The sequence below is a fragment of the Tympanuchus pallidicinctus genome, unplaced genomic scaffold (genome assembly GCF_026119805.1).
Source record: "Tympanuchus pallidicinctus isolate F22 unplaced genomic scaffold, pur_lepc_1.0 scaffold4, whole genome shotgun sequence".
In the NCBI taxonomy this organism is placed as follows: domain Eukaryota; kingdom Metazoa; phylum Chordata; class Aves; order Galliformes; family Phasianidae; genus Tympanuchus; species Tympanuchus pallidicinctus.
In genome coordinates this window covers 4,874,665-4,888,117 of record NW_026294758.1, presented here as the reverse complement: position 1 = coordinate 4,888,117, position 13,453 = coordinate 4,874,665, and the positions used below count along the sequence as shown (strand labels likewise).

Sequence of the window (13,453 nt, the reverse complement as noted above, 5' to 3'; positions counted from 1 at the left end):
ATGCATGTCCTTCCTGACCAACACAGAATGACACAGTCATGCAGGAATATACTGCTGGCGCCCATGCTGAAGGCTTCAGCCAAATTCACCACCTGGATGGCTGATGCAATTTCATTACTACCAACAGTTCTGGCAAGAGTAGAAGGTCATGAGCTTCAATGACAAACACCACCACTGCAAATCTTCTGCAGCACCAGAATGATGGAGGCCTCTGGAAATTCTTCCAGGGTGGCAGATCTTTTGCAGTGGAGCTGGATGCTCTTCACATCTGCAGGCTGAAGCTATTGAAGACCCAGCTGCCTTGCTCTTGGTTTTATCCATGTCTGGTTGATTCCTTCCTCACCTCCATGAGAACCAGTATGCAGACAGATGGTGCAACATATAGATGCAGTTTTTTGTTAAACAACAATGGGAACAGAAAAGACTTTCTGAAGTGGAAAAAAAAAAAAAACAACACTAATGTTTTGCTATGGAAATGGGAAAACCTAGCATCTGAGGCATTGTCTGACACAGAGAGACCTGGATTGCATTAGCTGCCTTCACTCTGAAAGATGGAGCATCCTTGAACAATCCTTGTATGTGAAGTGCAGCTGCAAAAAGCCAAAGACCTGCAAGACAAAGACCTCTGCAAGTCTTTCACTGCCTCTTTAGAGGGAGGTGATCCTCAGCCCCCGTGCCCCTTGGCTGCTTCTAGGGGAGTAGAACAAGGCAGCCAGAGGGAGGGGCAGTCAGCCTCCTGCAGCTGAGATCATGCCATTGTTACAGCACTTTATCCCCAGCAGCAAGAGCTTGATGAGATCATATGCAAAGATTACTTCAGAGTATTATTAGAAGTTTTATGTAACATGACAGAGAGACAAAGACCAGGAGCAGCTGAGGAGGACAAGTGGGCCAGCGGCCCACAGTGGGCTGCTGGAGAGGAGGAGAGGACATATGGACCTGACAAAAGTGAAGGATTTCCCAACATGAGATTTGTGCCCATCGCTTCATATCAGCAGTCATTGAAATGGAAATGAAGGGGCTTTCTTCAACTAGTATCTAGTATTCTAGTATCACAGAACAGCCCATGATAAAAGCCAGAAGTAATCAAGAATTATGAGATGAAGTATCACTTTCCTTTCAAGTACGAAAACTCTTATTCTAATCAATTTGTATCTGAATATATGGAAAGTAAAGTTTTTCTCATGTTGTTTTCTTCTGTTTCACTTCATCTTGTTTTGCTAGCATTTATTTTTATAAAAGTCTTGCTCAGTTTGTTCTAGCTAACTAGCTTCCAAACCAGAATGAACAACAAAAATTACATAGGAGGGAAGAAGTGGTACAAAGAATAAGTAAAAAAAGACAAAAGCACATGAAAACATACCAAGGGAAATCTGTCCCACAAAAACGAGGTGATTTCTACAGCCTCTGGGACAATTAAATTTTTACTCTTGATGCAGTTCAGCTGAAAGCTGGTGTTGTCTAGACAGTTTGAGCAGAGAGGTATAAAGCTGTCAGTAGAAAGCAGATAAGATAACTGGAAAGCAACCAAGACTGCACAAAATGCTTTCAGGAGACCTCTGAGGTCTCAACCATTCAGAAGGACAGATGATGTCTGAGCTATCGGAGTGTGGGGCAAGGGCTTTGGGGAAACTTGTCCAAAGGGCTCTGGGAACAGGAAACCAGAGGAACACTGTCCCAGGGCTTTGGTCATGAAGAAAGCCACTTTTAAATTCACAATAAAATCACTGAGAAAAATTCTTAAAGGAAGAGAATAAATAGATGTATCTGCAAATTGTCTGGATTTGAAGAATGATGATGCCAGACAGATCTGTTAGTATTCAGACATGTTTGCATAGGCTTTGCATGCTAGTTGCAGGCGCTTCTATGACTTGCACCTCCCAGCAGCGCCCCAGGAGGGCAAGTCTTCATACACACCAGTTCTGATCCCTGCTGGGCCACGCACGAGCAAGGTGAAATGAAGCCAGTGCCTTAACCACCCTCACTGGCATGTCCTTTGGAGCACCATGCACAGTCCTTCACAGACAAATGTGCCACGCTTGTGTGGCTCAGATATAAATACTGTCACACATCTTGAAAACAGGCAGAGAGATGGTGTACTAAAGGGCACAATGACAAAGAGCAGCACATCAAGGTAGAGGGGAGGAGACTGAAAACAAAAAGCAACTTCAGCACTTGTCTGCAGGATTATTTGTGGATATTTGCAAATACACTTCTTTCTTAGGATACATGCTGCAAGTGCTCTGAGTGAGAAACACCAAGCAGCTCATGCAACGAATGGAGAACATGTGTCAGGCTCCACATTGGTGTTTTCCTCTGTGACTTTGTTTCGGAGTTGTGGAAGAAGAGATCAGAAAGACCCTGAATGCAAAGACAGCATACCGTTCACTGTTTTAAAAAGCCCCTGCATAACTGGAGAAATAATTGCCACTAGACTACACCTGGCCCACATCTAGCTGTTGGAGCACTGCCTCTGTTCCTGCCACATCTGCAGACAAGACATGCATTTTGGTCAAGGCACCAGAACTGGGGCCACTCTCCTGATAAATACTGATCTATATAATCTGTTTTAGGACATAGTTCATGAGGGACAAGAGCTGAAGGCTGCTTTTAGGCAGGAGTGTCAGCTGCCCAAACACAGAGCCAAGGGGAACCATACAGCAGGCCTTCATAGATTTGTTATGCAAGACAGCAGTGCTAGGGAAAAGGAGAGTATCAGCCCAAAATGTCTACAGGGACTGTTCCCTGCGGCACATCAAGCAGTCCTTGTACCATCATGGGGAGCCAGAGCATGTCCACAACTAGTCTACATATACAGTTACTGCTCACTGAAAAATAAGCTGCAAGAGATACAGAGGGTTGAAAAGCAAGACCTATGGAGAGAACTTGGAGAAAGCTGGTGTATTCTTGGCTGGGGAAGGCTTCTTAAAATCTTGCTGCAGAAAGGAAGGAGAAAGCTCTTCTCAGTGGCTGCAGGCGTGGACAGAGTGCAGTGGGGAGGGCTGCCCAGTGGGCTGTACAGCCTCTGAGCCTGGGACGTGCCACACAAGCACCTGTCAGCAGGGGATTAGCTGCTGCGTGAGATGCTTTGGACTCCACGGGTCCTTGCCAGGTCTGTTTGACTGCACATTCCTCTGGCCATGAGAGGATACGTGTGCCAGGGGGGAGGTTTGGTTCAGCAGGTACAGTTACACTGACGGTGTCTCCAGCGTGGTCTTTTTCAGTTCCATCACTGTGGGGATGGGAAGTGCTGAATGATCAGTGTCCTGCCCTGGCCACATCTGCTGCATGTCCATATTTAGTCAGAATTCTGAACATGCACATTTCTGATAACAGTATCGACTATACACTGACCTAGCAAGATCTAACTGATGGCTGTATGTTAATTACTTATATCAACAATGTCATTCAAAGGGATGTATCTTTTCAACAGCTGCCACCAAAACACCTGATTTAGCACAGATCTCTGGGGCCTGGAATTCATTCTGAACCCCACCACTGAACACTGCATGCAACAGGCCCTCTCTGTGCATGCAGAAGGGAGAAGAAAGGAAAAACACAGCAATCCAGAGAGCACAGTTCTACTGGGCAGTCTAACCAGCCACATGCCTACAGAACAAAAGAGAAAGAGGAGCACGCTGTGATTTTTTTACCTGCATATGGGTTTTGGGGTGGGCCCCACTCCTGAGGGCTTGCACTCCTGGAAGATGTAGTTACACAGCAGTGACTCGGCAGCTGGCTGGCAGAATGAACTCACCATTTGCAGCTCCGTCCAGGCAGTGTGAACAAGCAGCTCTTGGGTCTCCTCGGGGTCAGCATAGGAGGAGTTGAAGAAAACAAGAGCATTTCTTGACAGGATGGCACTGCACACCTCACCTCTGTAGGTGCTGCAGTAGCCTGCATCACCCTTATACAGCCTGCTGTCAAGGAACAAGATCAAACACACAGGGTAAACCCACAGCCCTGCACCAGAAGGGAATGGAGAGGAGAGTGCAGGGGTTTGTGGATGCACTCAGGTCAGAGGACACTGTCCCTAGGGCACACCTGGGAAAATGAACCCTCCTGCTCTCAAACTGGGCGGGGGGAGCTGGGAGTGCAGCTGTTCCCATTGCTCACCCTGCCAGTGTAACTGGGGTCAGAGAGGTCAATTCTCAACATGCCAACCATTTGGAGCATCCAGCAGAGCTATTTGTAACCTTGCCTTTTACTTCTCTGTCCAAATAATCCCCCATTGTCAATGTTCTGGGGGTGTTCTTGCTGTTTTTCTTAGGAAAACAGGATTTACATGGGCAACAAAGTACACAGGATGTCCAAAATTCTGCTTTGCACATCATGCGATCAGTAGGTGATGCTCCCTGGCCCCAGTTTAGCCACATGGGTTTGGGGTCGATGTTAATCTCTTTATTTATTTATTTATTTATTTTCCTGCTAAGCAGCTTCCTCACAACAATCCTCACTATGGCAGAGGGAATAGTATGGGCATAGTATGGCACACCACACCCGCTGTCCTGGTGACACCCCATATGCCTCCCATGCAAGATGCATCCTTCCTAGGCCTGAGAGACAAGAGGGGGTACAGGCATGCAGAGAACAGCCGTGCTGCTAGCTTTGGTGGGCTGTAGCCTGGAAAGGTCCCATTTTTATCAGCACACCAGTGTCAGTATTATGTTTCCTTGCTTTTTCACCATCTGCAGAGACACAGTCTGCAGAGGCAGCAATGTTTCTTGCAGTCCTTATCACAGAAAAGGGTGCAGCAAGAACAGTTGCGAGAGATAAAGGCTGAGGATTAGATCACAGTTCTTGTGCCTGTCACACCTATAAAGGTGAAGGTGCAGGGCATAAGTCTGCCATCATTGCTGGAGTCTCCAAATGTTTTGCAAAAGCCTTGAAGCAGATGTGCTAACAGCTTAGCTGAGCCATTTCCTTACATTTCCTCAGGCTCTGCTCTTTGTTCTGAGAGCCTCCAGGTCTCAGCTAGCCCTTGCATTTGCCTTTCATACTTATTTATTCATGACACTAGGGTTCTAAAAATAAAAAGTCAGACTAATCATTCAGCACTTCAGAAAGTAATTGGCAAAAGAGTACCTCTGATCACATACAAGTGGCTTTACTCATCTAACACTTTGCTTCCAACAAATATCTAAATGTTTTCTGCCTTACTCTAGTGACCACTGAACAAAAATACATTCATTGGCTCTATGTAGGCAGGAGCCTATCATGCAGCTAGACTTTTGTCTGTAAATTTATAATGTCGGTCAAGTCATGGGCACATAACTGTGATGTGAGCTCCATTAGTGGCTCAGTGCAAAGGCACCAGTATCTGATGGGTCCCAGGCTCTGTTCATGCTTTTATAAAGGATCCCAGTGTGCCCTCCAGAGCGTCTCACCCATATGCTTAGCATCCAGAAACCTACCCCTTTCATTTAAGCAAAATTCACCAAATCCCTTTGGTTCATCACTGTTACCCTCCCTGACCCACAGGATCCCCAGGCAACCATAAAACCCATCCTTACCTCCACTCTGCCAGGGAGGCACCAGGCCCAGCAATGGCGACAAGTCAGAAGAAAGAAGAAATGGAAAAGACGTCACTGATCTGTCATTGTCACATCTGTGGTAGCTAAGAGTTACATGGTAGGAAATCTGCCTTAATCTTTGGGCCCTACATAACCAGCAGACTGCGTCGTGCATTCACAGGGCGGGTGGCTGCAGCTGCTCCCCCGGCTCATCCTTTCTTTCTCCCATCAAGAGACGGGGCGGTAGGAAAGCCCAAGAAGCTCATGATCTGAGGAAAGCTATTTTCACCTTGCTGTTAGGTGACACCAAAGTTGGGCTGCAGCCACAACTTCCTCCGCATGGATGGTCTTTCCAAGTGTTTCTGGGACACAACGTACAAGACAGCACCAAGCATGCAGGAAGCGACAGCTGTGCCAGTCTCCCGGGTGTAAGAATATATGGGGAAATAGCCCGGCAGGGCAGGCATTGGTACTCAAATTTAGCTCCCTGCAAACTATGAGCTCTCCAAGGCCTTCCTTCCTCCTCCATCACATTTCCCAGTAGGAAAGCTGGGCCTGCAGGGAAGAGTGAGTTGTTAACGACCCCTTTCTTCCCAGCATACCTGAAACACTGATGGTTGCAGCAGCTTTGGCAGCACCGAAGGTTTTGCTGTGTTTGTTGGTAGCAAGGCAAGTGAATAGGCCGGGTCGGGTGACGTACACCTGCAGCCTGGAGTCAACCACTCTGTCCTTCACACTTTCAGCTATAGATCCTGCAGAAACCTAAGGGAACGAAAAGCCCACTGCAATGACATTTCCAAAAAGGCAAACAAGCAAACCAAGAAAAAAGGAAAAAAAAAAAAAACAACAAAAACACAAGAGATTCATTACTTTGCGATAAGCTTGGCAGAGAAAGATGAAGCAAGCAGATGAAAGTGGCAGAGAGCTGGAGCCGCTGGCATTATTTTGCTGTTTTCATAGCTTTCACAGACAAAAGCAAATGTTCAAGACTTCTAGTCCACACTTCAACAGTACTTTTGGAATTAATTTTCAGTTCTAGAGATCTCGGTTTTTCATGGCTAACTGCTCCAAGGACTTAACCAGAAGATTTCATGTACTCAGTGGAGCACAAAATGGCTTTGTGCACCCAAGCCTGGGTATAAGCAAAATAGCTGTGACCTGACTGATTAAGGCAGCCTCTGCCACAACTTCAAACCAGCAGTGAGCCAAGCAAATGCTCTGTCTCCAATGCTCTAGTAGATACACACATTTTCTTCCCTCCTGCCTGGAAATGTGGAAGCCGCAGCTGATGTGGTGATATTGGTCAGGTCTTTCCCCAGTGAAGAAATTCTGGGGTGAATGAACTTGGAGCCTGCTGATTTTGGCAAGTCAGAATTGTTTTTATCTTAAAGCCTTTCCTGCAACTTTGGCCCTTGTTAAAATCAAACAGAGCACATCAGGACTGTGCTTCGCAAGGAAGCAGCATACAGCAGCATTGCCTGCTCTGTTCTTCACACCACTAGGAAGTATCAAAGGGAAAAGTGGCCATCTGTAGGTTCCTCTGGTATGTCTTGGCCCTAAGGACAGTGAAAGTTGTGTGTGTCTGGATCTATCCAAGCAAAGTGCTCTATCTACACATCTGGCAGAGAGGTGAGACAGATTAATCTGATCACTGTGGAAGCTAGTGGAAGCATGTTTCAATGAGATGTCTGTCTGCTTCCAAAGTTGTTATTGGTAATAACTAAAAAGCAAGAAGGAACACATCAGTGTGGTATCTTTCTTCAGGAAGCACATTGTTTTCTCTCCAAAAAGAAAATACAAAAAGTAATACATTTGTTATGTCCCACTCCAGCTCAACTCAAATGTATGGAAAGGAGGCTTGCAGGAGAAGAAGTAACTAAATCACAGGATTGACACAAGTACTGTAAATACTGCATCAGAAATGCATGGCAGGCTGGTCACAGTGCAAAAGCAGGGAGCAGGGATATTTTTTGGCGTTATGCTGTCAAATCAATTCAGATGAATGAGAACTCAGGATATTTTCTCACAATTGAAGAGTTTCTCTTTAACTGTATCACTGGTCAGATTTATTTTTACAAGTTTTTCCTTACAGAACCTAGCCAGCACTGAGCATTATCTGCTGCAATCTGAAACAATTCCCCTGCATTCAACACATTTGTTGCTCTTCTACAGTGCCCCAGGTCCAGCCTGGGACCCTCTATAGGATTTTGCACAGCAGAGGCCTCTCATGCCAGGAACCCTGACCATGGAGATCTGAGATCATTCTTCTCAACTTGGTCCAAGAAGTACAGAATGCTCCGTGTCAGCTGATGGATTGAACAAAACAGGAACTATGCTTTCACCAGCAGTGACAAATCAACCAGCATGCAGCTCTCTAAAGGAGTCATGCACCAATGGGAGCTTGGCATAGCAGGGTCCTTCCACTCCTGCAAGAAACAATTGAAAGCAAGGAAGGTGAAGAACTGGCTGTCCTAAAATATAGGTCCTTGAAGCTCTGAGAGCTCTGCTTCTGAAATGATAGCAGTGAGTTCCTCATCTTTCTTGTTTCCTCAGCTACTCTGAAAACTATGGGCAGGAGCATGACCTTGTAGTCACTGGCAGGAGTGGATAAAAAGGGTTTGGACAATGTGCATGGTTAATCCAGAGTCTATGGCAGCAGGCAGTATGGAAATCTGGAGGATGGACACAAGGAGAGGGACTACCTACCAGTCTGAGCACAGAATATAGCATAGAATATAATATAGCTATATTACAATAGCTTTAATTTGGAAAATAACTATGTAAGACTGGAGAATACAAAAAGTGTTGTCGGAGATAAAGAACGTGAGACAGCCTGCAGAATAGCCCAAGCTCCTTAATGACATATTTTAATAGACGGAGAGAGGAGATATGGAGCAGGAGTAGCCTCCTGAAGTAAGAAATTTCTGCAAGAGGATCCTTTGGTCCTGTTGGACAAGCAAGCCAACAGGAATGCCCATGGCCAGCCACTGACCAGAAGAATCAGTGAGAAAAAGAAGAGGCAAATCACTGGTATGCACATAGTTGCCTCTGCGGCACTGTGCTCCAGGCCACACAACTTTATGAAAGCTTTTGGAAGACCATGGAGAATGTATAGCATGGCCATTAACAAACATGAGAAGGCTGGAGGAAATCCATGTCAGAAAGGCGTAGGACAGAATCCAGCGTTGCAACTGGAGAGCTGCTACTGTTCTGGCATACAGGGTATGCTGGGAGTCAGGGGGCTCTTCAGTCCAACTGAGGAGCACTGCAGTGTCTTATAGGTGGGCATTAAATTGGGTAAATGAAAAGGAGGCACCCACATTAAATGGCCAGGATGATTAATCCACAGATCACTTTCCTGTGAGCACCAGATGGTTTTCAAGTTTCAAGTTGCAGCATATTCTGCCTCAAAACAATTTTGCTCTATTTAACTGCCTCAGCTTTTCTTATTTTGTCAGATAAGCCATTTTTTCATGTTACTGTCATCATATTAGGACAAAGGCCAGGAAAGCTGGCTGTAGAAATATTTAAACTCATCATTAAGTCCTCCTAGACACCAGACACTCTGGCCCAGGAGGAGCTTGCAAGCATCCCAAACATCCTTCAACTCTGGCATTCCAGATCCTACCCATGCGACACCTGGAGACAAGGCAGAGCATTCCATAGAACTGAGCACTGAAGTGGGGAGACTGTGATTGAACAGCAGGCACTACAAATGGCAGCAACGGGAACTGGGGACAGGAAAGCAACACTTACAGCTTTTCCATTTTCCAGCCAGGTGACAGTGGGGACTGGAGCACCTGCTGCTGTGCACCGCAGTGTCACCATGGAGCCAAAGGTGATGTTTTGGGATTCAGGAGCTTTCAGGATTCTGGCAAAAACTGTGGGAGAAGACAAAGGCACTGTGTTAAATGGGTGCTTACAGCTGAGGCTGGTCTGATGCAGGGGTGTCTCCTCCCAGTACATCTCCAAACAGGCCACAACCCCTCAAAGAAAGCTGAGCAAAGTCCTGAGGAACAACAGTCTTATGAGAGGGACAAAGAGAAGAAATAAAGTAGGCAGTGTGGTTGTATTCCACACATTACAAACCAAGATTTTAGCTCTGGAAATCTATACACAGCCTTTGTTCACAGGAAGTAACATGCAAAAACCACCCAGATGGCTTGCAGTGAATAGAAGGCATATTACAATTTGAAAACACCGAGGGACTCACCATGGTGGTAAAGGTTGGGGGTCAAGTAGGCTCATCAGTGTGACTGCAGCAATTAGGACTCACCACAGAGCACCACAAACCCCATTATTTTCCATGCCATGACACGCCTGGGTAGTAAGCTTCTATCACTTAACTATGGGGGCAAGGCCAGCAAAAGCTTTGGGAAACTAAGACTGCACAGGACAAGAAGGTCACTTTTCACCTCCACTGCTTCTTCCATGGCAGTCAAGTTACTGGACAGTCTGAAGCCAAGGCCTTCCCCTCTACAAAAGGATTGCTTTACTTTTTTGGTGAAAAGAACATCTTACAAATTTTTTGCTGAGCAAGTGTTTTAATCCAGAAACATGGACCTGACAAGCCTCCACAAGCTGTATTTCAGTTGCAGCATTTGGACGGCACAAAGGAAAACAAAGAAGAGAATCATTTCCTATGTGGAACATCTGAGTTCTGACCCAAAAATTTCAGTGGAGATGCCTGAATGTGTGTACAGAAGCAGGATGGATAACTCTGTGCCATTTCTTACTCTAGTTTCCCATGCTGGAGACTGAGTAATGCTTACTTTCTACCTTCTAGGCAGCACAGCAATGACTTAAAATCTCCATCAAAAATTTTAGAAAGTAAAAGAGTTTATTTTGGCATTCTTCTGCAAGGATTATATTCTGTTTTCCACTTCAGCTATCCATGCAGCTCCCCTTATCAAAATATCAGGCTACATTACAGTCTTTTGCTTTCCTGTTTCCCCATTGCACCTCTTGTCATTGACCACTGTTTTCTCCCATTTTCCAGATGCATACATCCCAAGCAGAGAAATTAAGCAAACAATAATGGTCCTGACACACACTGAATGTTTCTCCTGATAGAGACTTCTTCAACAGCAGAAAAGCCTTCATCTGCAAAATTTCAATGGGACAAAAAAAAACCAAAAACTTTCCACATAGTCTTTCCATTCCTATTTGGACATGTGAAGGCTGAACTTTGTGTTAACAGAACACCTAAAGTCAGTTTTGTTCACAGATGTATAAGCAACAAGGGGAGTGCATTTCCTAGAAACTTTGCCACTCTGAGAGCACACCCATTCAGTGGATTCCTGGGCAGGAATTTTTAGGAGGATTAAATTCAGCACTGGTTGAGTGATGGGACAGGAGGACACTTGCTGGCCTCCTGGCTCCCTTCCACTCGCTGAGCAGCACCCCATGGATGCTGCTCAAAGGGGCTGGCGTGGGACAGAGCCCCACTGCAGGTGAGCAGAGCTGCGGTGCCTGGCCAGGGACTTCTCTGAAGATTAAGAAGTGAAATTAAGCTTTTGCCCAAGGTTTTGCTCCAGGTCATTAGCATTGGATGGTTGTGAATTCCACCCTGAACACCATAAGCCAAGCTTATGGAAAATACTAAACTTGTTGGGCCGGTCCTCTGGCAGCAGCTACATGCACATGGCTCCTGCTGAAGCCAGCACTTCAAATCCCAAAGTCAGAATACAGCCCTTCAGGCTTTTCTCATGCTGCCATTACTTGTGCAGTGTGCCACAGGGAGCCTGCCCACACAACAACCTTGTTATTCTGATCCAGCCTTGTTGATGCCAGAGCAGCAAATTAACAGCATTGCATTTGCCACTGTCAGACACGGACATTTGTGCCATCCCCTCTACCCACTGATCTCTCAAAATCTGCATGGAACCTTCAGACAGGAGAAAGAAAAAAAAAAATCCTTCAACAGTGGCAGCAGGTTCATGGTTAGGGAGCAAAGCTCTATTATGCACAGGGAGCAAGATCAAGTGCCCCAAGTGGGAAGGCCAAGAATCTGAAATTGGCTCCTTTGGTTCCCCAGTGTGTATGGAGCACAATACCTGCTGCAGCAGCTATAGCTCTGTTGGCTTAAGCACAGCAAAGGCAACATATCAGGCTACTCCAGCCTAAACTACCAAATATGAGGGGAGAAAACAAAGTGACAGTTATGTATTCCTGTATTTCTGGTGTTGGCTGCTCACCAGGTCATGCTGTGTGCTAGTATCTAGGGTCACCTTCCATCAGTGCAAGCAGGGGCAAGGCCACCAGGGCAAAATTGAGGTCTGTGCTGGCAATGGCATTAGTGATGAAATCTATCATGGAGCTAAAGGGAGAAACCCAGCCCTCAAAAATATGATTTTTTTTTCCCACTGTCCTACATGATGAAATGGAAGAAGTAAACAGGAGAAAGAATCAAAGACCCCAATGATGCCAAGCTAAGCAACCAGGAGGCATAGAGAGATGAAAAGCAGGAAGAGGAAGGAAACAAGAAATGGCAATAAGTGTTTGTAATATTCACATTATTTGCTGGGCTTAGGACATGGTTTTGTTTTCATTTTACCTCAGAATGAAAATCCCCAGCAGTCAGATGATTTCTGACACTTCCACTACAAGTCCTCCTTGTCCAAATCCTCCGAAACGTGGTTTTTACCAGGACTTTCCCTCATTTGGCAGTATCATCACAAGCTATCAGCAACCACACAGTGTCCTTAGAGGGGTGAGCAGGGTGAGAAAAGAGGGCTCTGTTTATTTACTTTTATATTTCAGCAGAAAATGAAACGGAGTGCCTCACTCAGAGGAGCTGGAAATGAAATCTTGCCAGCTCAGTGTCCAGCCAGCATGCTCAGTTTCACTCTCAAGCCCCCTAATAAATGTCCTTTCTTTTACAGTCCTGCTAAATGATGTGCTGCAAGCCACGGGGCTTGCTAGGAGGCATCTGTACCACGGCCAGCTGCTCTCATTTCTGAGAATTAGGTAACATCATCCAGTCCAAACAGTAGGGCTTTAACCCAGTCACAAAATTTTTTGTGCTATAAAAAGATTAAAGCAGTGTCCCCCTGGTTTGAGCAGCTAACTCTTTCCAGGTGACTTCACCCTCCCTCTGCCTTTGGCTGAGCTGTCTGTCATTTCCACGAGATTTTGGCCTGCTCAGGCCTGTTTTTCCATGAAAGCTGGCTGGATTGGGTTGCTGGCATCCAGCTGCAGCTCTGGTGGGCTGTGGCATTCAGGGGAGGGCCAAGCCATGCTCAGAGCCCAGCAACCCACAGAAACCATCAGCTTCAGCCCCATCATGTCAGGACACCCGTAGTGGGTGAGTTTTGCAAGTCCTATTGCTTGCTCTGCTGCATTAAACCCTGTCAAGCATAGGTATGTGGTGGAGCTCTCTTCACACCTCCACTGGTGTTGGTTGAGCCTTGGCTTCCAAAAGAACGCAGCCAGTGCTTGCCAGTGCATGTGAATTCAGCCAGCTGGTGAATGTGGAAGCAAGTTCACTCTTCAGGAGCTTGCTGCTGGTGCTGGTATACTGTAAAGCATGCCTGATAGTCCAAACTGAGACAGAGCCACAGAGAACTCAGCTCTGTCAGAAACCACAAAGCACCAGTGGGTGCTGGCTCTCTCCCTGTCTCAGCCTGGCTGAACACATGAGCAAGACCTTCTCCGTGCTGCAGGATCTGATATCCCAGCCTTCCCCACTTCCCAGATAGTTCTGCTTTTATCATAAAAAGTAGCCTTTGGATCAATATTACAGTTACATGCTGGATGTTTTTGCCTGCTAACTTGCACAGTGCAGTGAGTGAAGGTCACCTCTGTGTGTTGGAAAGTGGTGCTCTGTGCTGCTGGAAGAACTGGCGCAGTACACATTGCCTCAGGAACCTCCCCCGATAGAAACACCTTGCCAAAGCCTTTGCTCTCTGCAGTAGTCATGTATAGGCAGTCAGTAACTA

General features: G+C 46.1%; 1 protein-coding gene across 1 annotated transcript in view; it reads right to left on the bottom strand.

Annotated features, from left to right (window-relative positions):
* The window catches only part of MUSK (muscle associated receptor tyrosine kinase), a 44,306-nt gene that overhangs the window by 14,030 nt on the left and 16,823 nt on the right, over window positions 1-13,453 (bottom strand). Inside the window, exons 6-9 of the mRNA XM_052701288.1 lie at window positions 9,270-9,394; window positions 6,116-6,275; window positions 5,514-5,520; window positions 3,654-3,920 (exon numbers count right to left, since the gene is read on the bottom strand). Of these exons, the coding sequence (XP_052557248.1) occupies window positions 3,654-3,920; window positions 5,514-5,520; window positions 6,116-6,275; window positions 9,270-9,394 (559 nt within the window). The remainder of the gene's footprint in view (window positions 1-3,653; window positions 3,921-5,513; window positions 5,521-6,115; window positions 6,276-9,269; window positions 9,395-13,453) is intronic.